This window comes from Amphimedon queenslandica, unplaced genomic scaffold, assembly GCF_000090795.2.
Source record: "Amphimedon queenslandica unplaced genomic scaffold, v1.1 AMPQUscaffold_13453, whole genome shotgun sequence".
Taxonomy (NCBI): domain Eukaryota; kingdom Metazoa; phylum Porifera; class Demospongiae; order Haplosclerida; family Niphatidae; genus Amphimedon; species Amphimedon queenslandica.
This window is the reverse complement of record NW_003546311.1, coordinates 263,570-286,102: the sequence shown is the minus strand read 5'-3', so window position 1 is coordinate 286,102 and position 22,533 is coordinate 263,570. Positions and strand designations below refer to the sequence as shown.

Genomic DNA, 22,533 nt, shown 5'->3' with positions numbered 1-22,533 from the left:
AGTAGTCCAAAGATAGTTGAGAATAGAGAACAAAGGTGAAGTTTTTGCATGTCGAGTATGCCTTTTGTCATTCCCAAGATGTGCACCTTGCTAGCTTGCATTCCCTTTATACATTGAAACTCAATGAACTCATGCAGCCAATCGACTGATGATTTGATGTCCTCTATCTGCAACAAGTGTGTATCCATGCATCAACATGTGGACATTGTATACATGCAAAACATGCCTTTAGCAGTAATTATGCTTGCAGTAATGAGTATTGGGAAGAAGATAAAGGTAGTTTCAATATGCCATTACAGGTATGCTACATAAAGTTACTTATAGTTTATCAAAACAACCATAATTTCTAAAAGGTCAGTTCATCATACATGCTCGTTGTGTAACTTGTGTACAAGCTAGCAAGCAATAGGAGTGAGTCCCAAAGTATAATTAGCAGGTTCAAGGATTATTATTGACGTCAGCTGTGTGTGTACTAAAAAATGATGAATGGGAAAGGGTACTTGTTCTGTGTAAATTGAGCCATGGACATATGATGAGAATTTGACAGCAAGGGATATTGCATCACTCATATACTCATGAAGTAGTACATAAGTACATGTTGGGCATTTTCAGATGTAATCACAAGACTATATCATAATGACTAAACTCTAATTATAAGAATTCAAGTATTCGTTTTCATTTTAGACTTTATAGCTATAGCAGTACCATAGCATTTTGTATAAATATTACCCTATTACGTTGTATATTGGGTAATTGCTTCAACTATAGTAGAGGGACTTGCTGCATGCAATTGCAATGAAAAACTAACAAAGAGAGCATGTTGCCAGTCACATACAAATTGTCATGGCATAGAGACAGCCAGACTGGGCACTCATTATTGAGCTCATCATGAATAATGAATGTACTTTCCCAGAAATGAATGGGACTGAGAGTCAAAAGGTCCAATCGTTTACTTTGTATAGGAAACTATGATATGTTACAAACAATAGTCACTGTGTGCTTTGGGGCTCACAGCTATAAACTTCAGCAAATGAACTTTCATGATGATGCCAGAATTATTACAATAGTATAATTAGAAAATACTAACTATTGGAGCGTGACCCTGGTTATAAAGTAGTTTGGGCGTGGATTGATTGGGTCATTCCCTAAACTTTTCCCCCGACCAGAGATAAAATCATAATAAGCTCTAAAACTCATCCTGCCATCCTGGAACGTTGAGACTTTATAAAAGAGTAGCAGTGTGGTTAAATTCACAATTATAATCAAGATAAAGAGGTAAGCTATGCCTGTTGTAGCGAGGTCGAGTGTTAGAGCGGATTGGCTTGTTATTTATTATCAATTAATTAGTTTCACATAGATATAAACCTTTTATTGATTGGGCCGCAGTGTTTTGCATGATTTGAAAGCAAACTAGATCTACCTCCAAATATAAACTGTACTACACCTATGATTTAGGAAAATGCTCTTTCTCTCTCCCTCTCTGTAAAGCTAAATGGATTAACTACCTTTTAGTATTGGCCATACATTTGATTATTAAAGCCATTTCTTTACAGCAGTGTGATAACTGCATTGGTATTGTATAAGGAGCAGTGCTAGCATTACAGGGCAAGAGTCAAAGTCCATGTGATATAATGCATTGCATTGTCATTATTACAAGCTTGTGATAATTTTTGACGTCTCACTCTCCTTTCCCTTATATAGTCATTTTAAAATAATATCATCCTATAGTTAATGGCTGGGCTAATGTCTGCAGCTCAAGTTCTACGAAATGTCTACACAGAGTCTCTGGCTCCGTTCAGCAGCATCATATCTCTAGCAGAATGTCTTGCAGAAAAGAGTTACATATCAACGGACACCATTGACAGGGTGACCTTGTTGGAGGAAGAGGGTACAATTGGAGTTAATCAAGGCAAGGAGATTATAGTGGACATACTTGTCACGCTTGGTCCTGCAAAAGTTGCCGACGTGAAGAAGGCTTTGAGAGAATTTGGGAAATCAAACAAGAAAAAGACTACGAGTTTGGAGAAACTTGATATCAAGCTGCCCCCATCTCTAGCGCCTGTTGAGAATGGGGTGGATAAGGAGACAAGAAAGGATACAGAACCAAGAACGAGAGAAAGGGAAAGCAAAAGGAGTAGGAAAGCACCGAAAAATGAAGTAAGAGTAAAAAGAGAGGGATGAAGTCATTTGATAATTTTTAGTTTGAAGATTTTGCAAGACTGCTTTATATTTTGGTGAGAAAACTTTCCAGTGGTTACGAGAAGTCAGAGACTCTGAGATCAAGGCTAACATGGTTTGATTGTGATGCAGCCTCCAGTAGCATAAAGCAATATTTTGATGAGGAGTTGTGTGATGTGTCTGGTAGCAGTGTTCACACTGTCTCGCTAATAAAACTCCTAGACTCATTTAAGCATCTAACGGAAAAGATGAAAGATAAGAGAAAGGAGAGTGATGAAAATGTTACCCTTTTAAGTAAAGAGTTGGAAGTAAAAGAAACCAAAATACAAGAGGTACAGTAGACAGTGCTAAGGTTTTATGATAAATGTCATTGTTTTTATTATTTATTTAGATCCTCGAGGTCAATGACCAGTGGAGAGAGGAGTGTGAAGAATTGAGAGCCAAATTAAAATCACTTCGTGCTCCAGCTACCAGAACTGGTATGATATTTATATTTATTTTCATTTGTTGTGATGTATAATAACCTTTGCCCTTTTGTACCATTAAATCTCATAATAATGAATATTTCATGTGAATGTGTGTCTGTGTAGTTGATGATTTGGAGCTCTCGGAGGTACAAGAGCAGTTTGATCAGCTAAAGCAAGAAAGCAGTGCCAGGGAAGAAGAGTTCAAGTTTTTAATTTGCGAGAAAGAGTCCATCGAAGAAAGAATGTCTGAGGTAATCATTTTATATTTTGTTGGGGGAAATTTTGAGGTACAAATAGTTTTTTTAGACATTTGTCCTCTTGCACATTCTTACTCTCTTTAAATATTCCCTCCCTCAGGTCACAAATGAAAGGGACACATTGATTAGCGAGTTATCTGAGCTTGAGGCAGAATGCAAGGAGCTAGAGTCTGCAAAGGAATTACTAAAGACTGAGAATGAAGAACTGAAGAATGACATTGCTCAGAAGGATGACAGGATTGCTAACATGAAACTGAACCTACAGACAAAAGAGGTAATAACATTGTTATGAGCTGAATTTATTCGTTACTCTCTCTCTGTCTCTATTTCTTTTCCTCTAGCCTACCATTAGGGAAATGACTATATTGTTAGAGAATAACAGGAAGTTGCAAAGCGAGTTAGAGTCTGCTAAAACTAGCCTTGAAGAAGAAAAGGCATCATTTTGTACTATTCTTCAAAACCTTAAAGCAGAGAGGGCTAGTTTGACTCAGGAAAAAGAGAGAGAGAAGGCTCAGATTGAGACAGAAAAGCAAAGTCTTGAGAATAAGGTGGCAACATTAAAGGACGAAATGCTTGCCCTCAGAACTTATGTGAGTTTAGATGTACAATGTATAGCCATAATAATGAAGAACGCTGGCTAGTCAAAATAATGAGTTTATTCTTATGAAGTTGTGTATAAGTTTGGGAGCTTGTTGACTATAGTATCTTTGGGACATGGACTTTTGCATTATTTCTGCTTGTGGTTTGTATATATTCTGTTGTATTTCTTTGATAGTAAACATCCCCAAATTAAGAGCATGCTAACTTAATGCATGTATGGTAGTGGGGGCTTTTGGCTTGCATCAGATTTGGTAGGACTGCTTGTACACTTACAAATTATTGATATTAGCCAAGCAGTCTCTCTCTCTCTCTCTCTCTCTCTCTCTCTCTCTCTCTCTCTCTCTCTCTCTCTTCCCCTTTAAATATCCTCCCTCAGCCTCTTCCTTTTGCTTAGTGTGTATAGATTTGAAATGAAAACTGTTATCAATAGCACATACAATCCAAAGCATGTAGTAATAACAGCTAGAGGTTTCCTTTTCATTCCTTCTATACCATTACTACTATCCATTCAATCACTGTTGATTAAAGATTATTATCCATTCTATATTATCCACTGTAGATTAAAGACTTGGAGGCTAATAAAAATAAGAAAGGACGTTCAGAGATTGTTGTCCCATCACACTTAGCTAGTCGAGTAGAGGAGCGAGGGAGAGGATCAAAAGCTAGTGGTACTAGTAGATTGATGGAGACTGGACGAGACCCTCCTCCTCCTTCCCCTCCTTCTTCTCCTCCTCCTCTCAGCTTCTCATCGCAGCAGCGTGTTTGTCCGGGCTGTTCTAAAGTTTTGAAGAATTTGAGTGACAAGGAATTTGGTAAACACATTTCAGACTGCTTCAACTGAGAAAACAACAATACATGTACACCATTGTCAAGAATATATTATTGCATTTATCCAATAAAATTTGTGTCAATTTTTGAATGATTTCCAATTTGCCTACAAATTTTTGCAAGGTTGCCCACGTGCGTTGAGATGGCTAGGAGAGAAAGGTAGGTCTAATTTAATTTCTAAAAAGGTCCTATCATGAATCCCGCAATATATAGTCTTTATCATGATACTGCTCGACTTATTGACGAGCTAGAAGCTAAAAAGGGGTCACTGAAGAGTCTAGCATTCAAGACTAAAGGTTTGAGCCTGCCAAGAAAGAAAGCTCTCTTTGTCTTAGCAGAGAAAACAATTCAAAGTGAGAAGCTTGTCCTTATGTTCTGTATAGTATTTGGCCCGAAATTTATAATTCAAATTATTGGAAAATTGTGATAGCATTAATTGAAAGTTTTTTGGAGCTTCGATTGAATATGTCCAAAGTCCCAAAATGTGTCTATGCTGAAACTAAAAATTACCATAATATTGCCAACACTATAGAACAGACAGTATTATCTCAAGTAATAAAGGAATCGAAGCTTTTGGAGAAGACAACAAAAGTAAGACAAAGTGTAAATTGATATTTTATGTGCTAAAGGAGCTCAGCCAAAAGCCTATCTTTATGGCAATCCTTCTTTCACTAGTTAACGCAGTCACTAAGTCTTGTTATCTTATATGAGTTATTTTTTGGACAAGAGAAGCTAACTATTAAAGGTCCTTTAACCAGATCAGTCTTAAAGCACAGTGTATTATTACGTCAAATATTCAATAAAGTATCAAAGGATTCTCCTAGCGATTCTACTTGTAAGAAATTGTAGTTTGAGATGAAGTGATTTATTTCTTAATAGCTAGTGAACTGCCTCGATATGTACGACTTAATGCATTGAAATGTGCTTCACCAGTTGAGCTAACAAATGAACTGGTAAAACTGGGATTGAAAGAGGTACCTTTTAATAAGGATATACAGGTATTGAATTTGGAGTTAATAAAATTGCAATTTTATGATGACAGTGTTTATACAGTTTATTTTGAAAGACAAAGGCAATGATTGGTACTTCAAAGATGACCTAATTCCAGATCTTTATGTGTTACCTTACTCAGTAAAATTAACTAATACAAGTCTGTACACTAGTGGTAAGATTATACTACAGGATAAAGTGAGTCACTCTCCTTGACATATATTTATTCTCTCTGTGGCATGCAGTCTTCTTGCATTGCAAGTTATGTTCTCTCTCCTCCTCCTGGGGCTAGTGTGATTGATGCTTGTGCAGCTCCAGGCAGCAAGACATCTCATATTGCAGCTGCAATGAAAAACACTGGGTAATCAGAATATTAACTTTATTCTTATATAATATTGCGTAGAAAGTTTGAGCTGATTTCGATAAAGATTGGAATTTTCATGAATTTTACAAGTTGCTTCAAAATTTGACAGAAGGCTCTGTACTATAGTAGAAGGTATTTTGGCAAAAATAATTAGGAGAGAATTCACCATTTTTATAACTATTTCTGATGCATATACATGTACTTATGTTGCGTAGAAAGTTTAAGCTAATTTCGATCAAAATTAAATTTTTAATGAATTTTTAAATTTGCTCAAAAACCAGGCCAAAGTCCCTGTACTATAGTACAGGGTCATTGGCCAAAATTTGCCAAAAATGACTAGGAGAGAATCCTGCATTTTAAAATTTTTTTCTGATGCATATACATGTTCTTATGTTGTGTAGAAAGTTTGAGCTGATTCCAATCAAAATTGGATTTTTTACAAATTTTTAAAGTTACTCAAAAATCGGGCCAAAGTCCCTGTACTATATATAATAGTACAGGGTCACGAGCCAAATTTCGGCAAAAATGACCAGGAGAGAATTCACCATTTTTATAATTTTTTCTGATGCATATACATGTACTTATGTTGCGTAGAAAGTTTGAGCTGGTTTCGATCAAAATTGAATTTTCTATGAATTTTAAAGTTTACTGTCTCATTGGTAGGTCCATACATGCTTTTGATCGTGACAAGAAAAGATGTGATGCTATGAAGGCATTGCTAAGAAAATACAACGTCACGTGTGTCACAGTTAGTAATATGGACTTTTTGAAAGTGAGTGTCAAAAGATGACAGGATTGCTCAATGCACAGTGGATCACAGTAGTGCATGATTATTAACAATTCATGATAGGTATGCCCCGAAGATTACTCTAACGTCCAGTACATCTTAGTAGATCCCTCTTGCTCAGGATCTGGTATCATAAGAAGACAAGAGATACATAGCTCAGTACTTGCCCATACCTTCCTCTCTATTACTCCTAGTGCATGTGTTATAGGTATCTCCTCAGAGACTAACATCTCTCTCAAGATTCCAGTCCATGATACTGAAGCATGCACTGTCCTTCCCCTCAGTAAAGAGAGTTGTTTACTCAACATGTTCAATACATCCTGAAGTACACCTAGCCCCATTGCATGGGGGGATTGATTATATAATTTTGTTTTATGTCTAAGGAAAATGAAGGAGTTGTGTCTGAAGCATTGAGTGCACACAAGGATCAGTTCAAATTGGTTCACATCTTACCCGATTGGACTAACAGAGGACTGGCAGAATATGAGGGAGGTAACAGCAGGACTCACTACTCAGTAGTAGACTTGTTCTTTTTTCTTGTAGGGTCGTGCTGTGTTAGAGTAATACCATCAGAAGATTTTTGTCAAGGATTCTTTGTAGCATCATTTGAGAGAATAGATTAGCTCCAATATATTGTAGACATCATTGTGAATGTACATAAAGCAAACTATTGTGTAAATTATTAAGGCTTAAGGGGAGTAGCTGATGGGTGTGGCTCAATGCTAGCTGTCAGGTTTTGTTTTGACAATCTCTTTCACCGAGTCACTCCATAGTCTAGTCACTCCAGGGCACACACAGTAATGGAGCCCGATAGAGAGCTGCTAATAGACGATGATGGAGTCGAGGAAGGGAAAAGGCTGGAGGAAGAAGACGAGAACTACCAGTATCACCAGGCTAACAGAGAAAGCAGGCTACTGGACTTAGAGGAAGACTCAGCGGGAGAGAAGAGAAATAGAATGCAGCATATACTGGGTAAAGACTTGATTGTAGCTGTCTTTGTGGTGGCATTTGATACAAAGAAAGGTTAGGACAAGACAATGAAAAATTAGTATACTTGATGTCCATACCTACTCCCTGGCCTTAGGTAACATCATAGAATGGGCTTATCCTGAAGAGATCAATTTAGATGGAGTTGAGTTCAGAGCAATGGCGAGCGGATTTCATAACGTGACAACCGATTTTATGTAAGTAATATAGAGCATGTGTCACACAGCATAATATGCTATTGTGTGTATTGTATGATGATGAATACACTGACTATACATGTACATGTACATAGTCTTAATGAAGAACAATGGTTTAGTTGGAGTATAATTCGTTATGTGCATGTACATAACTGTCATGAAAGGATTGTTGTATCTCCTTGGTACCTGTTTTGTCTTTGAGGGATCATGACTGATTACTTGGTATGTTTATGTGTACATTGTTTGATACAGAAAGGAAAGATAAGTCTTATAATTGGTTTTTCATCATGTGAATTTCTCTTACTTTAATCATGTTACATGCATTAATCAGTTTTCAACTGCATACGTGTATTTCCAGTAGTTTTTTTTACTGTTACTTATTTCTCATTCTCAGCTACTTCAAGCACAACCAGTTGTTTGGGTTAAGTTGCTATGAGAAGATATCAGTCTCCAATGTGGAGGAGAGAGGAGCAAGGATGAAGTCTGTGGGGATTTTGGCTGTGAGTTATTCCAACCTTCACAATCACATGGAGTTCCTGAGTCAACAAGCAAAGTACACACACACACACACACACACACACGCATGTAATACAAACAAAAAGTTACGAATATGCATTTTACCCACACATACATGTACATGTACAAACACACACTTCTCTATTTCTAACAAACACAAATTTACAAGCATACATAATCTATATATGCCCATACTAATCTAATGACTAAAGATTAAAAACATCATTTGTTATGTCAATAGGTTTAGAGTACAGAATCCCAACAGTGATTATGAGAGTTTGGTGTCTTATTTCTGGAGTATTCAGGCCCCAAGAGCAAACCCTACATCACCGTCATCCCTAGCAACACAAGATCTTCCTCACATGGAGATTACTCATCCTGCTGGCTGTTTTAGTCAGTTCCTTGAGTTCTTTGGGCCTAAAGTGTTTGCCCTCTGGAAACTCTCACTGTTAAAGAAAAGAATATTAATATTTAGTCCTCCACCTGTTGGTGTTACTTGTTATAAAGGTGAGGCCTCGCCCATTGTACTGCATTGTGTTGTGTGGGCATTCTAATATCAAAATTTGGCTTGAGACAGTGCACTATACTTTACTATACAATGTACAAGGACTTTGGCCCGATTTTTGAGCAACTTTAAAAATTTGTAAAAGAAACAATTTTCATCGGAACCAGCACAAACTTTCTATACAACATAAGTACATGTATATGTATAAGAAAAAATTATAAAAATGGTAAATTCTCTCCTAGTCATTTTTGCCAAAATTTGGCCCGAGACCATGTGCTATAGTACAGGGACTTTGGCCCAATTTTTGAGCAACTTGAAAAATTGTAAAAAAAATCCAATTTTGATCACAGATGTTATTAAATTATTGGGTGAAGCCCAAAAATAATAATTTATAAACTTTTCCTCTTTCTATCTTCCCACCTCTCTCTCCCTATAGTATACTGTATGTGCCTTTTAGCCTCGCATAATATTGAGAATACAGAAATAGACACCGGTCAGAATCCACTCTTCTTTGTCAATGTTGCCGATATTGACTATATCTCAACACTCAATAGCTACATTGCATGTAAGCACAACAATAACAAGTATTATTATTATTATTATTGCTTATTTTTATATTGATAGGCACCACCGAGAGAATATTTCAGAGCAAGACTGACCTTTATGACATATACATTGACAGTCAGACCATAATACCAACCTCCAATAGACTAGACTGCTTTCTTAGACTCACACCCACGGACGAGCAGCGCTACACACAACTCATCCACTCACAGTAAGTCAGAATCCTGCATCATGTGCTAGTCATGTGACTCCTACCTCTAGGGACATGGCTTTTACACTTACTAGAGCTATGAAGGACAAAACAGAGCAAGATGTCATGCTTGCAAGGTATAATCAAGTTCTCATGGCCTTTTTATTTTCTTATAAATACTACGCTATCCTCTCTCACTTGGTTTTACCTTTAGATTCTTCCAACAGTTAAATACTGAAGTATATCAGTCATTGATCAATGTTGATGGTGACTCGTGTGAAGATCATGTGATGACGTGCGAGATGGTGCAACTGATCGGGTTACACCCGAAGGATCACATTTTCCTAACAGAACTAGCTTCATTGCATAGTCTGAATGTAACTGTGCAGAGGCAAAGTGACGCTTTTCCTTGCTGTATATAAATTTATAATGTTATTAAGTTTGTACCCTGGTATATTGAAATTAAAATTTGTATTGTAACAAGCTATAAAACAAACTACTCTTGCTATAAATTTAATAATTTTAAAACATTTTGTGTGTTGACTGTAGACTACAGACACTTTTAATGCATCATTAATAGCAAGCAAAGCTAACAATGGCTGGAATTTTCATCTATTAGATTTAACGTCATCCATACATGAGTTCACGTTCATGGTTCAATCATGTGTTTGTAGTATCTATGATTCAATCAGATTTGTCTGGCGGCGCCCACAAATCGACGGGATTATTTCTTATAAAAGCATAACCAGCGATCGAGCCAAGGCAGGCTAGAAAATTCATAAATAAATCAAGCAGACTACAGAGACTCAAAATTCCGATGGAGGACGTTGTAAACAAGCTAAACGAGATTTGCAACACTCTGAGCCAACTTGAAGACCATCTACTCACAGTGTCTTCACTCCCTAATGTCACTTCATCAGCATCTCCAGAGCAAAAGCTCCTCCTCGATGCTGTAATTTTACTTGGCTCTATAACAAAAGACTGGAATAAGCAATGCTCTGATAATATGCAGAATAATTCTAATTGCAATTCTGCTTATGAGATACATACAATACTCTATAATACTGTGACTGACATTGATAAGGTAAGATAGAATAACTTGCTAGGCACTCAGTTCATTCTTTCTCTCTTTAGATTCTTAATGATGTCCTTTCTAACAGCCTTCATATATTAGAGCCTTATGGTGCTATTGAAAAGATGCACGAAACATTCACGATTGTTTTACATTTGTACGAGATGGTTGGAAACTGCATGGAGAGTCCTCAGCTGGTACAGGATTTACATGACTCAATTTTTTTCAGTATCAATTCATGAACTTAAAATTGTTATTTTCATACATGCATCAATCATACAAACACATTTTTGTTAGCAAAACCTATAATATCTATGAAAAGAATTAGAATATTTCAGCCCCACCCACAAAATAATCTTGTTTTTAGTGGGGGCGCATGTCACGTGTTTGCACCACAGCAGTTAGCTTGTACAAAATGTCGAACCACATTTCTTTCATTGTAGTCCTTTTTCTGTTGTTAGCAGTTGCTCTCTCGGTTCGAGGAGATGTGAATGATTGCAAAGTATCTATAGGTGGCAAAAATTTTGATTTATCTCCATTGAAAAAAGAGTAAGCATAAATAATTATAATGTTGCACCTCGAGCATGATTAGCTAGCCGCTATCAGCACAATAGACTAGTAGATATGATTATTATTCTCGGTAGTGTCATATAAGCGCTTATTCAGCTATAATCGCTTCTAGACTAAACAAGCTTGTCTCAGTGTCAAATCACCAGACACATGACATCATTGGCTGTGGCTTTTTTGTCTTTTGTTAGTATAAAGGAAGCAATGAAATAACTCAAGCTCATCATAACTATTAGTACAAATGATGTATGCATCAGCATAATCAGCTTGGTCTATGATGCATTCTGATGCATATATGTTAATGATTTATTTGATGTACTCAAAAGTCTCAAACTAATGTAATTACATATAAATCATGCATCATTGAATCACTATAGTATACTATCATCCAATATGTAGGTATAGCTGGAAACAGAGTGTATACGACACATCCAACAACGTACTGACTAATATCAGTTTCTCTGATACTGTGAATGTCACAATCCAGTTGGGTATATGTCAGAATGTGAGCTCCCCAATGAGTGGTTGCAGTGGATCTGGTCCTATTTTTATGGTTAGCAATGTTATAGATTATTAAGCAGTGCAAAACATAGATACTCCATTATTATTATTATTATGTATATTTTGTCTATTACTGCAGATGAGATCAGATACAGAAAAATGTGTCAATCTAGGCAGCCTTAACGTTGCAAGGTTTGAGCCCAATCCATTTCAAGATGGTGAGAATTTAACCAGTTATTCATCTACTTAGAATTTATTTATATATATTGAATTTCTGCTTGAAATGCATGCAGCTCTATATATACATGTACATTTAACTCTTCTATCTTAAGTTATTGTTGCATTTCACAGGTGTTTACATGGATTTGTATGACGGCGATATGATTGATCACATCACTCGTTATGAGGCTAGGATTTATTTTGTTTGTAGTCAGTCTGAGCTGGACGGTCCTTATTTTGAGCACTTGAAGGATTCCAATCAAGCACACTTCCACGTGTCAACAAAGTATGCTTGCTGAGGGAAACTATTTATCATTTTGCTACTCTTTTTTTGTTTTTTTTGCACTATCTATTTGAGTAGCACATTAATTTTGTTTATAAGTCTTTTTCTATCAATTAAAAAATCCAACAATATAAAAAGGATGCAAATAGTCCAGATAAATAATAATAATAAAACCCTTTCCCAGGGTTTGTTTTTCTATTATTACTGGTGGCAGGATCTCTACAAAAATCTCTAAAAAAATCTCTCTACCACTCACACAAAACACCATACGCTTCATCCAGTAATAGGACTCAAATTAACTTTAATTTTTTCTCCTCTGCTAAGCATTGCAACGATGGGATAGAACCCGCCAGAAGGGACCACACACTCGGTCTCTCCAACCTCCTCTCCATTCTTTGTGAAATAGACGGTGATAGTTCTCTCTTTGTCTTTATCCTTTTTCTTTTCTTTTGACTCCGAGGGAACTTGCATTGGCATCCTCAACCCAAAACCTCGCCCACCTAACCCGCCTCCAAGCCCGCCAAAACCGAAATAGTCATCATAGTCGTCGTCCGAATTATCCGACAAGTATTGATCGGCATATTGGACCTCTTCGGGTAGACTCGTCTCAGAGCTGCTATCATTTTCTTCCATGTACTCCTCGTAGTCAGAAGAGGGAGTAAACCGTACCCCGCAACCCATTGTGTCTCCAGTGGTGCACGATGGGCCGAACACACTCCCCATTCCCTTCTCCTTGAAGAGCTTCCCGTCGTCAGCATGGTACCCCACGGCACCAGGGTTCCAGCCAGGGTGCCTGTTAAGTGGGTATGTTGTTTTAGCTAGCCCTATTGCCACTGCTCCGATAGACCCTGCGTCAACGATCTCCAATTCAAAGTAATGATTAGTGGGAGATATTTGGAAATTTGCTTGTGCGCTACCAACGTCTTGTACGTTTCCGCCTTCGCCTGCATATTCTAGCGAAAGACCGTCGTCGACGAATTTGACACCGTTTGATCGTAGCCAGTATGTCGAGGGCGAGGAGTCTAGTTCCATTGGTATCTGGAGGTTGTCAGGACTACGCAGCCAGTGGCCCCTGTACTTCACCTTCTCTCCCTCACTGTGCAAACCTGTCAGTGATAAAATGTAAACAATATCATACTAATCTTTCTCTCTCTCTCTCTCTCTTCCTCCCTCCCTCTCTCTCTCTCACCAAATAGAGGATAAAGTCCATGGATTGGTCTCTTCATTTTCTGCGACTGTCCGACCTGGCGGCCATTTTTAGTGAAAAATACTTTAACGTAATTGACTCCGACATCAGTATCAAAGTCAACCCCACACCCCATCACATCACCTAATCATTAATGATAAAACTTAAATAGAAATAATTAGGCCTGGGCCTACATCTATATACAGGTATTAAGATTATGATACTGTTATTTTTAACTATTATGATATTGCACATGGAGCATGCACATTATAATAAATGACACTTGACAGCTGTAAATTCATCCACTACCAGCATGACCAGGCTGATAATTATGTTCACTATTGTGATATTAGAGTTAGTAAAATATCCTGACAGTGACATAAATCTGGTAATGTGGCATTATTGTTAGACTCCTAACACAAACCTGTTGTGCAGGTTGGTCCGAAATTCGACCCATAGCCTCTCTCGTGGTAGAGATGACCATCGTCAGCATGATAGCCGATCCCCCCCTTGTTCCAACCAGGCTGACGACCCTATACATACAATGAAAGGATATCATAGTAGTGATAGTACCAATCTCTAAAATACTGTATATACACACATTATACAGTGTAGTAGCTTATGCTAGGAAACACAAAGTTTAGACGATGCATTATTTAAAATAAAGTGACAAAATTAATGCTGTGGGTGAGATGAGTATGGGGTCGTTGTAAAATGCAAAAATACTTTCCATAAACAATTATATACAACAGCCACATGCCACACTATAAATACTGTAATCGTTTAGCATTAAAATAAAAACACTGACCAGCATGATACTCACCCACTCCTTATCAATAACAAACCTGTGGATAGTTGATAGCACCAACCCCAATGCCAATGGCACACTCGGACCCTCTGTTCAATATCTCTATTTCAAAATAATTGAGCATCGGATTAATAGGCTCAACCAGCTTTGCTAGGGAGACAGAGCCCCTTCCACTGAATTTGACGACATCATCCTCTGCTGTTCCGTTCGTACCGACGATTAGACGGCCTTTGGTGTGAAGTTTAGTAGCTGGGGGCTCCTCCATTTTGTGCGTATTATAGGATAACTCACAGGGAGACGGGGGAAAGAGAAAGTACGGCTATCCACATATTGGGATAAAGTGAATGAAAAATGACTTGTATAATGATAAACTTACTTACTTCAGTCGCTGAGGAAGAAGAGAAACTACTCAAACTCGAGGAGAAGTCAAGAAACTTGAGGAAGGTAAGAGGGTGTGGCTGAAGAAAAGGAGTGACTCAAAATTACTGGGCGTGGTTCATTAAGATATTCATTAGATCTATCTAGACTAAATTACCTGCGCGCGCCGCGCAATAATTTTGATGAAAACCTCATCGCGCAATGGATGGATACTCTTTTTTAGTCCTCCTCTGTATCTCTGCTGTTCCTTTCCTTCCATTGGCAGTCTCTAGGGCATGTCCTCTTAGATGTAACTGTTATCCTTCGAGCACCGAGGGAGGAGGCACGCCAGGGTACGTGGTGAACTGCAATCATCAATCGTTGACCAAGATACCAACTGGACTCGGTAGTAATACTACTGAACTGTGAGCCCTAGAAAAAAGATGTGAATGAATTTATGCATCTATTTCTAGGATTCTCAGTGGGAATTATATACAAAAAATAACAACTGAGCTGCGAAATTTAACAAATCTCAAAACTTTGTAAGTACAATATTAGATTTTTGATTTTTTTAAATAATTACAAATTACATTTTTATTTTGTATTAGACGACTAGATAATAATTTTATTACTTCCATTGAGCAAGGAGCATTTGGAAGGCTCGCACGACTTGAAGAGCTGTGAGTATATAGTTTTATTATAATTATCAATCTTATTGATAAAGATATTTGTACAAAAATTGTCTTCATGTGCTGGAGAATTACACTTTTCATGGTCTTTCATCTCTTAGGATACTGTGAGTTTTAAAATTCCTAAGTTGTCTTTCTCATTGTAGCTTCTCCTGACACTCACACACCAACAGTAATCTTTATGGTAATGACATGGAATCATTTAAAAGCATTACTTTCCATCCATTACATAACATTGTGAATATGTAAGTACATACCATTGATATCATCTGGATATATTTCCAATATTTATTTCATCTAGTGATTTGAGTTTTAATCGGCTGATTAGTTTACCAAATGAAGCTTTTAAAGGTCTTTCTAGACTGAGTCGTTTGTGAGTTAATGATTGACTGGATTGCATTAATTTTATCAATTAATTCTCTGTTAGGTCAATTCGTAGCAATGAACTTATTGTATTAGGCCACGAAGCATTCTGCAATCTCCCTAGCCTTACATATTTGTAAGAAATATAAAGAGAAACTATTATTATATTATGTAAATGTTTGATTTTACCTCTAAGGAATCTTGATTCTAATCTTCTTTCTACTATTCCAGAAAGTTCAGTGTGCAATCTTCCTTCATTAAGTACAATGTAAGTAGAGACTGACAATGACATTAGTTTGTGTGGGGAGATACAGCATAAATGCATTAAATATGGTATTTACTATTAATTATTGTTACTATTATTTTTTAGTCATTTATCAAATAACAATATTGCGTGCGACTGCGCTGCTAGCTGGTTGCTCCAGTGGATAACGAATAATAGATTCACTAGTCCATTTTGTGCTAGACCTCCATCTCTCAGGGGGCAGAGGCTAACTAAGTTTTTATTGCCAGATATTTGTGGTGAGTACAAACACGCTTATGTATACTTCATACAAGGAGAAATAGAGAGAGAAAGAGGAGACTAGGGTTTTGTATAAAGCATGCTAAATGAGGAGCGAAAGAGCATGCTAAGTGAGCTGAAAGCACTATAATATACAGCACAGCATTTTAAAAATTTCTAAAAAATCCAAATTTGATAAAACCAGCTCAAACTTTCTACGCAACTATATGTATTAGAAAAAGTTATAAAAATGGAAGATTTTTTTTCGGTCGTTTTTGCCAAAAATTTGACCAAAGTCTCTTCGGAGCAACTTTAAATATTCATTAAAAAAATTCAAATTTGATTGGAATCAGTGCAAACTTTCTACACAACACAAAAACATGTATATGCATCAGAAAAATTTATAAAAATGAAAAATTCTTTTTTAGTCATTTTGGGCCAAATTTGATCAAAGACCTTGTACTATAATACAGGGTTTTTGAGCACTATATAAATTCCTCTGGGAAACCCCTGGAGGAGACTGGAGCAGGTAGGATTATTATTCTCCCCTTTGTTACTCCACAGATCCTCCTACTGTTAATTTGATCCTTATTAATGGCAGTACCCTATGGACTGTGGGCAGTGCCGTCACCTTGAGGTGTCCCACCACTGGAGTACCAGCACCTGATGTCCTATGGACTAGAAATGAAATGAAGTTTGTTAATCAGTCGATAATAATTATGCTATTGTTGCTATTATTTAAAAAAAATTAGATTAAACAGTAGTATTAGTAGATTGAGTATTATAGAGAATCAGTTAATAATTACCAATGTAAGCCTCTCTGACGCTGGGAACTATCAGTGTATTGCCTCTTCTGATGCCGGCATTGCAGTCTCTAATAAGATAACAGTCTATGTCATAGGTCAGTGCTTTGCAGTTTATATAAGTACATGAGTGTTAACCACATTAGTGTCCAACCCATGATAGCCTTTTACAATTATCTACGTATAAAAGCGAGACTTGGCAGTGTAAGCTCTTTACTGCACATGATTCTTTCTGTAGGGATCTTCTGAGAAAATTTTTGAATGGGGCTGATATGCCCCTGCTACTAATAAAAAACATTGAATTATCAATTTATTATTACCTAGCCTTGCATTGGTAAAACTCTGTAGCAGCACTTTAATATTTTGTGCCATAATTATAACATATGAAGGTTTGTTTATATGTTGTAGATTTGGTAATGGAAATGTCCGATGAAAATCGTGAAATCAATGAAATCCTTGGTGACCGGACTGTACTGGAATGCACTACTACTGCTTCAGAGCTTGTACTCAACTCAAACCAGGTTGGATGAGCTGTCTCTCTGACTTACTCCTCTCTCTCCCCTTTCTTCTTCATGTCAAGGTCATATGGTTTAAAGATGATTTGTTGTTGACTTACAGCGAGAGACATGTCCTACTATCCAATGGCAGTGTCCTTATTGTTAATATCACTTATGATGATGCTGGTAGCTATGTCTGTCAATTGGAGGACATGATCAATATCAATAGGAATCTCATTGTCAGAGGTATTAATTATCCTTGATGTATTATAATATTTTTAAAAAAGATTTATAAAATATTATTATTTATTTATTTATTTAAGAAAGTCTGTGTTAATTTAGAGTCTATAAATCATGATGGTGTTAATTTGTATAATAATTATAATATTGATTTGCTATTCATTAATTGCCAGGTCCTGCAAGGATTGTAGCATTTCCCCAAGAGATGTGCGTTGGCAATGAACTGGTTCTCTCTCTCTATTCAGATGAGTTGTATAACTTAACGTGTGAAGTTACTGGTAATCCAGTACCAGATATGGTGTGGTTTGATGACAATAGAAATCCAATTAATTCAACCATACCAATTGAGGTCAAAATGCATGCATGCACTGTATATATTAGGATACAATTTAGGATTAGGATCATATAATTATAATAACGATTGTAATTATTATTTATTATAGAATGCAATTATATATGAGCTAAGTACTATTCGTGGCGAGTACACGTTCATCTGTAACATTAGTAATGATCTGGGTGGTGATGAGAGAAGCATTAGAGTATCCGTAAAAGGTTCATTCTCCTAAACTATTATTAGCAATTGTTTCTTTTATCTTTTTCTATTTTTTCTATTTTACTCTCCTCTCTCTCTCTCTTTTCTTTTTCCTTCCTTTTTATGACAGACAGTACAAGAATTATTGATCCAGCTGGCATTAGAAACATCCAACGAGAAGTTGGAGATTTAGTTGTTCTACCATGCAGTCACCCAGACCTGACTGGTATAACTGATAGGAACTGGGTAAGAGAGGATGGACTGGATCTTCCTTCCAACTCTCGTCTGGGCTTTAATGAAACTTTAACGATTTTCATGATATCAGTGGAAGATGGTGGAGTTTATAATTGCTCCATAGACAGTGATACAGGCGAAGCTACTGTACAATATAACATTATTGTGGAAGGTAATGGAATAGCTAAAGCATCCTCACTTACTTTATATGATTATAATTTAATAAAAATTTAGTATTTTCTTTTAATGCCATACCATAGGCTTGGCCATTTTAGAACAGTTTTAAATAAATCTACTTTTGACTTTAGATCAGCACATTCTGTACTGCACTATATATTGAGTTGTTTCTGTTTATCAAATCATTCTGTTGTTTAGGTTCTCCTAAAATATCCAGTATGTGTGGTATACCAACACTAGTATCTCTCGTTGGTACCAATGTATCACTCAATTGTCCAGTATCCAGTAACCCTCCTCCTCTCATCCTCTGGTTTGTCAATGACACCCCAATCTCCAATGTCTCTTCTTCATTGCCTTACATGCTCAATGAGAGCAATATGACATTGACATTATTCACTCCTCCTGCTGAAAGGAACTCATTCACTTGTCAGGCATTTAATAGCCTTGGGAATGACTCATCTACCGTTATACTCAGTGTTGAAAGTACGTGCAGTAGCATGACTACCACTTCCTTTATAGCATATTATTGTTATTATTATTATTATTATTATTATTATTATTATTATACTTAACAGCAGGTAGTGACAAATAAAATAAAGATACACAGTTGTATATAATGAGCTGTGGATATTATTTTATGCATTATATATTGCAGGTCCACCAACATTTGTTAAAAAGCCCAAAAATGTAGAAGTTAATGTGAGTGAGACTGCTGTCTTCCACTGCATTGGAGAGGGTAATCCAAAGCCAGTCGTTGAGTGGTACAAATTGAGAGATGATTATCCAGTTAAGATGCTGCAGCAAAAGGGAAGGGTCTTGATCAGTGATGAGCACCTGGTTATAGTGAATACATTGAAGATTGATGCTGGAGAATATTACTGTACTCTTAATTCATCTGTTGGTAATGAGAATATAAGTATTGCAAGTGATATAGTACACTTGACTGTGTATGGTAAGCAGTGAGCTAATATTCTATGAACATATTCTACTGTGTATCTTTATTGCAGTGTTTCCTAAACTGATTGATGGCCTACCAACTGAACTGGTTGCATATCAAAGGCACCCGATAAACTTACCATGTGGTGGAACAGGTGATCCTAGGCCAGCTATTGTGTGGTATAAAGATGGTACTAGAAGAGGGGATGTTCCTGGTAAGAATCCAATGAAATGTTTTATTTGTAGCATTTTAAAATACATCATAATTATTATACATATACATGTAACTAAATCAATGAATCAGAATCATTGTAGCACAAGAATGTCTTATCAAAACAGTCACATGCATATTCATTTTGCCATGTGAATAATTATTGACCTTATATGGTAGTGGGTGTACCTGCTTCTAAAATGGCTACTGGTCCTGAGCCACTAGACATGCTAGAGCAGCTTAAAGATCAGGTCCATTGTGTTGTGTGTCTTGATGTCTTTACAGAGCCAAAGACATTGCCTTGTCTCCACTCTTTCTGCACTTCATGTCTTGAGCGTATGCCCCAGGAAAAGAAAGGCTATGTTTATGCTCTCAATTGTCCAGTCTGTCGAACACCAGCTAGTGTCCCTACTGAGGGGGTACGAGGCTATCCTATTGCCTTTCATATCAATAATCTCATTGATGTGTATCAGAAGCTATCAAAAGTGAAGCAAAGGCAAACTCTTTGTGAGAACTGCAGTGAAAGGAATGCCACAGGACACTGTAATGAGTGTAACCAGTTCCTTTGCACTGCCTGTATAGACATGCACAAGAAATGGGCAATGTTCTCCCATCATGTCATCAAGTCAGTAGAAGAGATGGCAACGTCGTCGGTGGGGTCTATGATAACGGCTAAAAAGAGCGAGAAATTTGAGGCTGAGTCTTGCAAGAAGCACGGTAAGCCACTCGAGATTTATTGTGAGAAATGCGAGGAAGTTATATGCTCCAACTGCACTGTGAAGATCCATAAGGATCACGAGTACGACCTCATCAGTGATACATACCCTAAGCATCAGGCAATCATTGAGGCAAGCCTCAAACCAGTTGATAAAGAGATAAGGAGGGCCACCAATGTCTTTGCTGAACTAGAGAAAAGGAAGAAAAAAGTAAAGGAGAAAGGGGAATCAGTGAAGAGAGAGATACGAGGCATGGTTGAACATATTATTGGGATATTGCAAGAGTCGGAGGCCTCACTGACAGAAAGAGTGGACAAGATAACTCAAGGAGAAGAGGAAGAACTCATAGAGAAAAGCAAGTCGGTTGACATGGCTTTGGGCCACATGAAGAGTTGTCACGATTTCGTTACCCAGTTGCTCAGTATTGGGAATCCTCAACAAGTCCTTGTGTCAAAGAAACAAATGATGGACAGGATGTCGTCTGTACTAGAAATGGTCGACCTCCAGTCCTTCCAAGTAAAGGAAGAGTTTGATATTCAGTTTAATGCAGACTCTAATATTGAGACTACTGCTGGTTTTCTAGGAGATGTGACAGTGGTCTTACCTCAAGCCTCTACGCCTGATTACGGTAGAGGTCAGTTTACCTGCGGCAGTATTGAGATGAAAGAGAGTAACGTTACCATACCCCTGGTCATCAAGGGAGCTTTCTCTCATCTTGATGATGTATCAATATCATGTAGCCTAGTCCCAGAGGGAGAGAAGAAGAATAAAGGAATAAAAACTACAATCAAAGGAGAGTCTGGTAATTATAGCCTCTCCTGTGTCCCTAATAGCAATGGGAGGCACAACCTAACTGTCTTTGCTAATGAGACTAAGATTGGCACAAAGTCCATTGTGATACCTTTCAATCCTTACCTTAAAGTCATCAGCCCGGTCTCTTTCCTGCAAAAGTTAGACTCTCCTTATGGTGTGAGTATAAGTCCTTCTGGCACGATTGCTGTTGTGGAATGTAGCAGCAACTCAGTCTCTATACTTAACACTAAAGGACAGAAGATATGCTCAATAGGCGGAAGAGAGACCGACAGAGGGGGACAGACCAAGTTCAATTACCCACGAGGTGTAGCCATCACTCACGACAATCACGTACTGGTTTCTGATAACCACAGGCTTCAAAAGGTCACCCTTGAGGGAAAGGTCGTGGAAACGATTGGTCACCCAGGCTCTGGTGATTTGGAGTTTAATACTCCTTGTGGCGTCAAGATAAACGAGGAGAATGGGAAGGTCTACATTGTCGAGAGCAGCAACCACAGGGTACAGGTACTCAATCAGGATTTGACCTTCTCGCACAAGTTTGGCACTCAGGGAACTGGGCCTGGACAGTTCACACGCCCACGGGATATAGCATTTGACAAAGCCGGTAATATTTATATCACCGACGCAGGTAACCACAGGATTCAAAAGTTCTCTGCAAGTGGAAAGTTTGTGTGTCATATTGGCAGTCCAGGGAATGGGCAAGGGCAGTTGGGTCGTCCCCATGGGATTGCCGTTGACGCGTACAACATGGTACATGTAGCTGAAGTGGCTAATCATCGTGTGTCCTCGTTTACTTCTGATGGAGAGTTTATCCGTTGCTTTGGAGACGAAGGGAGCGGAAGGGATCAGTTTAAAGGTGCCGGAGGAATGACCATGGGAACCGACGGGAGACTTTACATTTGTGACTTTTACAATAAAAGAGTTGCAGTTTATTAAATGAATTCTCTCCCCTCTCTCTCTTTATAGTTATGATATTAAAATAGACTTGCTTAATTTTGATTTTTTTTCTGTAGTGTAATATTTTGATTATTTACCTTTTGTGATGGGATTTTTTAATTTTTGTACTTTATTGAGTTAATTAAAATTAGTTTCTTGAATGTGCGGCTATAATTTTATCTTGTTCTCCTCTCTACTTAGGACGATACAGAACAGATCGTCATACTGGTCATCTTTGGATTTATGATCCAATGAAAAATTTAGATGAAGGAGTTTATACCTGTCGTGTCGTGAATATGGCTGGTTCTGTCTATCACGATATTAATCTTACAATTATCAGTAAGCTGCCACAGTAATAGATTAGTCTTTATTATATAGACTGGGCCTTATTTTATTAGCTGTCTCTCTTTTCTTTAGGAAGACCAAATATTGCCATCACACCGTCAAACATCACTACCATT

At 37.4% G+C, this 22,533-nt stretch overlaps 7 protein-coding genes across 10 annotated transcripts; 6 read left to right on the top strand and 1 right to left on the bottom strand.

Moving 5' to 3' along the window:
- Positions 1 to 1,132: 1,132 nt before the first annotated feature.
- Positions 1,133 to 4,431, top strand: LOC105312355 (shootin-1-like). Of its 2 annotated transcripts, none has more exons than XM_019995163.1 (7): positions 1,133 to 1,275; positions 1,729 to 2,510; positions 2,570 to 2,657; positions 2,769 to 2,896; positions 3,003 to 3,176; positions 3,244 to 3,492; positions 4,062 to 4,431. In XM_019995163.1, the coding sequence occupies exons 2-7, from the start codon at positions 2,427 to 2,429 to the stop codon at positions 4,341 to 4,343; spliced, it is 1,005 nt and encodes a 334-aa protein (XP_019850722.1). In that variant the 5' UTR covers positions 1,133 to 1,275; positions 1,729 to 2,426; the 3' UTR covers positions 4,344 to 4,431. The 2 variants fall into 2 exon arrangements, with proteins under 2 accessions (XP_019850722.1, XP_019850723.1); XM_019995164.1 differs by having other exon boundaries at positions 1,702 to 2,510.
- Positions 4,432 to 4,453: 22 nt separating this feature from the next.
- Positions 4,454 to 7,157, top strand: LOC100631694 (probable 28S rRNA (cytosine-C(5))-methyltransferase). Its single transcript, XM_019995162.1, has 12 exons — positions 4,454 to 4,489; positions 4,544 to 4,683; positions 4,863 to 4,921; positions 5,006 to 5,165; positions 5,210 to 5,328; positions 5,384 to 5,518; positions 5,566 to 5,681; positions 6,348 to 6,456; positions 6,535 to 6,630; positions 6,680 to 6,796; positions 6,855 to 6,963; positions 7,015 to 7,157. Exons 1-12 carry the CDS (start codon positions 4,473 to 4,475, stop codon positions 7,092 to 7,094), a joined length of 1,257 nt encoding a protein of 418 aa, XP_019850721.1. The 5' UTR covers positions 4,454 to 4,472; the 3' UTR covers positions 7,095 to 7,157.
- A 29-nt stretch (positions 7,158 to 7,186) lies between these two features.
- Positions 7,187 to 10,000, top strand: LOC100631569 (protein LCHN-like). The gene is made up of 8 exons (XM_003385705.2): positions 7,187 to 7,494; positions 7,556 to 7,655; positions 8,050 to 8,208; positions 8,413 to 8,678; positions 9,113 to 9,241; positions 9,301 to 9,451; positions 9,502 to 9,567; positions 9,645 to 10,000. The coding sequence occupies exons 1-8, from the start codon at positions 7,272 to 7,274 to the stop codon at positions 9,850 to 9,852; spliced, it is 1,302 nt and encodes a 433-aa protein (XP_003385753.1). The 5' UTR covers positions 7,187 to 7,271; the 3' UTR covers positions 9,853 to 10,000.
- A 184-nt stretch (positions 10,001 to 10,184) lies between these two features.
- On the top strand, positions 10,185 to 12,279 carry LOC109581225 (uncharacterized). 2 transcript variants are annotated; one of them, XM_019995160.1, is made up of 5 exons: positions 10,185 to 10,514; positions 10,565 to 11,051; positions 11,469 to 11,622; positions 11,710 to 11,788; positions 11,922 to 12,279. In XM_019995160.1, exons 2-5 carry the CDS (start codon positions 10,879 to 10,881, stop codon positions 12,086 to 12,088), a joined length of 573 nt encoding a protein of 190 aa, XP_019850719.1. In that variant the 5' UTR covers positions 10,185 to 10,514; positions 10,565 to 10,878; the 3' UTR covers positions 12,089 to 12,279. The 2 variants fall into 2 exon arrangements, with proteins under 2 accessions (XP_019850719.1, XP_019850720.1); XM_019995161.1 differs by lacking the exons at positions 10,185 to 10,514; positions 10,565 to 11,051 and adding an exon at positions 11,164 to 11,407.
- LOC100631440 (SPRY domain-containing protein 3-like) lies at positions 12,277 to 14,557 on the bottom strand. 2 transcript variants are annotated; one of them, XM_003385704.3, is made up of 5 exons: positions 14,447 to 14,557; positions 14,104 to 14,385; positions 13,683 to 13,791; positions 13,262 to 13,402; positions 12,277 to 13,178 (listed from the first exon to the last, which is right to left on the bottom strand). In XM_003385704.3, the coding sequence occupies exons 2-5, from the start codon at positions 14,329 to 14,331 to the stop codon at positions 12,346 to 12,348; spliced, it is 1,311 nt and encodes a 436-aa protein (XP_003385752.1). In that variant the 5' UTR covers positions 14,332 to 14,385; positions 14,447 to 14,557; the 3' UTR covers positions 12,277 to 12,345. The 2 variants fall into 2 exon arrangements, with proteins under 2 accessions (XP_003385752.1, XP_019850718.1); XM_019995159.1 differs by having other exon boundaries at positions 14,443 to 14,539.
- A 47-nt stretch (positions 14,558 to 14,604) lies between these two features.
- On the top strand, positions 14,605 to 22,533 carry LOC109581233 (peroxidasin-like; the record flags this gene model as incomplete). Its single annotated transcript, XM_019995176.1, has 21 exons — positions 14,605 to 14,848; positions 14,897 to 14,965; positions 15,032 to 15,103; positions 15,148 to 15,219; positions 15,286 to 15,357; positions 15,414 to 15,485; positions 15,540 to 15,611; positions 15,672 to 15,743; positions 15,846 to 15,997; positions 16,542 to 16,671; positions 16,730 to 16,878; positions 17,189 to 17,301; positions 17,361 to 17,523; positions 17,691 to 17,866; positions 17,961 to 18,069; positions 18,180 to 18,455; positions 18,659 to 18,943; positions 19,116 to 19,412; positions 19,468 to 19,611; positions 22,274 to 22,411; positions 22,490 to 22,533. Coding segments are annotated over exons 1-21 (2,880 nt in total), but the record flags the coding sequence as incomplete, so codon positions are not given.
- LOC109581224 (RING finger protein nhl-1-like) lies at positions 19,731 to 22,251 on the top strand. Its single transcript, XM_019995155.1, has one exon. It carries the CDS (start codon positions 19,781 to 19,783, stop codon positions 22,070 to 22,072), a length of 2,292 nt encoding a protein of 763 aa, XP_019850714.1. The 5' UTR covers positions 19,731 to 19,780; the 3' UTR covers positions 22,073 to 22,251.

Coding starts and splice junctions, on each gene's coding strand:
- LOC100631569 (XM_003385705.2), top strand. CDS start 7,272: ATGGAGCCCGATAGAGAGCTGCTAATAGACGATGATGGAGTCGAGGAA. Junction 7,656..8,049: donor AACGTGACAACCGATTTTAT/GTAAGTAATATA, acceptor TCTCATTCTCAG/CTACTTCAAGCACAACCAGT. Junction 8,679..9,112: donor TGGTGTTACTTGTTATAAAG/GTGAGGCCTCGC, acceptor CTCTCCCTATAG/TATACTGTATGTGCCTTTTA.
- LOC109581225 (XM_019995160.1), top strand. CDS start 10,879: ATGTCACGTGTTTGCACCACAGCAGTTAGCTTGTACAAAATGTCGAAC. Junction 11,052..11,468: donor TTATCTCCATTGAAAAAAGA/GTAAGCATAAAT, acceptor TCCAATATGTAG/GTATAGCTGGAAACAGAGTG. Junction 11,623..11,709: donor GATCTGGTCCTATTTTTATG/GTTAGCAATGTT, acceptor CTATTACTGCAG/ATGAGATCAGATACAGAAAA.
- LOC100631440 (XM_003385704.3), bottom strand. CDS start 14,331: ATGGAGGAGCCCCCAGCTACTAAACTTCACACCAAAGGCCGTCTAATC. Junction 13,792..14,103: donor GTGCTATCAACTATCCACAG/GTTTGTTATTGA, acceptor TTGTATGTATAG/GGTCGTCAGCCTGGTTGGAA. Junction 13,179..13,261: donor TGGACTTTATCCTCTATTTG/GTGAGAGAGAGA, acceptor TATCACTGACAG/GTTTGCACAGTGAGGGAGAG.
- LOC109581224 (XM_019995155.1), top strand. CDS start 19,781: ATGGTAGTGGGTGTACCTGCTTCTAAAATGGCTACTGGTCCTGAGCCA.
- LOC100631694 (XM_019995162.1), top strand. Junction 6,631..6,679: donor GACAAGAGATACATAGCTCA/GTACTTGCCCAT, acceptor CATGTGTTATAG/GTATCTCCTCAGAGACTAAC. Junction 6,797..6,854: donor CATGTTCAATACATCCTGAA/GTACACCTAGCC, acceptor TTTATGTCTAAG/GAAAATGAAGGAGTTGTGTC.
- LOC105312355 (XM_019995163.1), top strand. CDS start 2,427: ATGAAAGATAAGAGAAAGGAGAGTGATGAAAATGTTACCCTTTTAAGT. Junction 2,897..3,002: donor TCGAAGAAAGAATGTCTGAG/GTAATCATTTTA, acceptor TCCCTCCCTCAG/GTCACAAATGAAAGGGACAC. Junction 3,177..3,243: donor TGAACCTACAGACAAAAGAG/GTAATAACATTG, acceptor CTTTTCCTCTAG/CCTACCATTAGGGAAATGAC.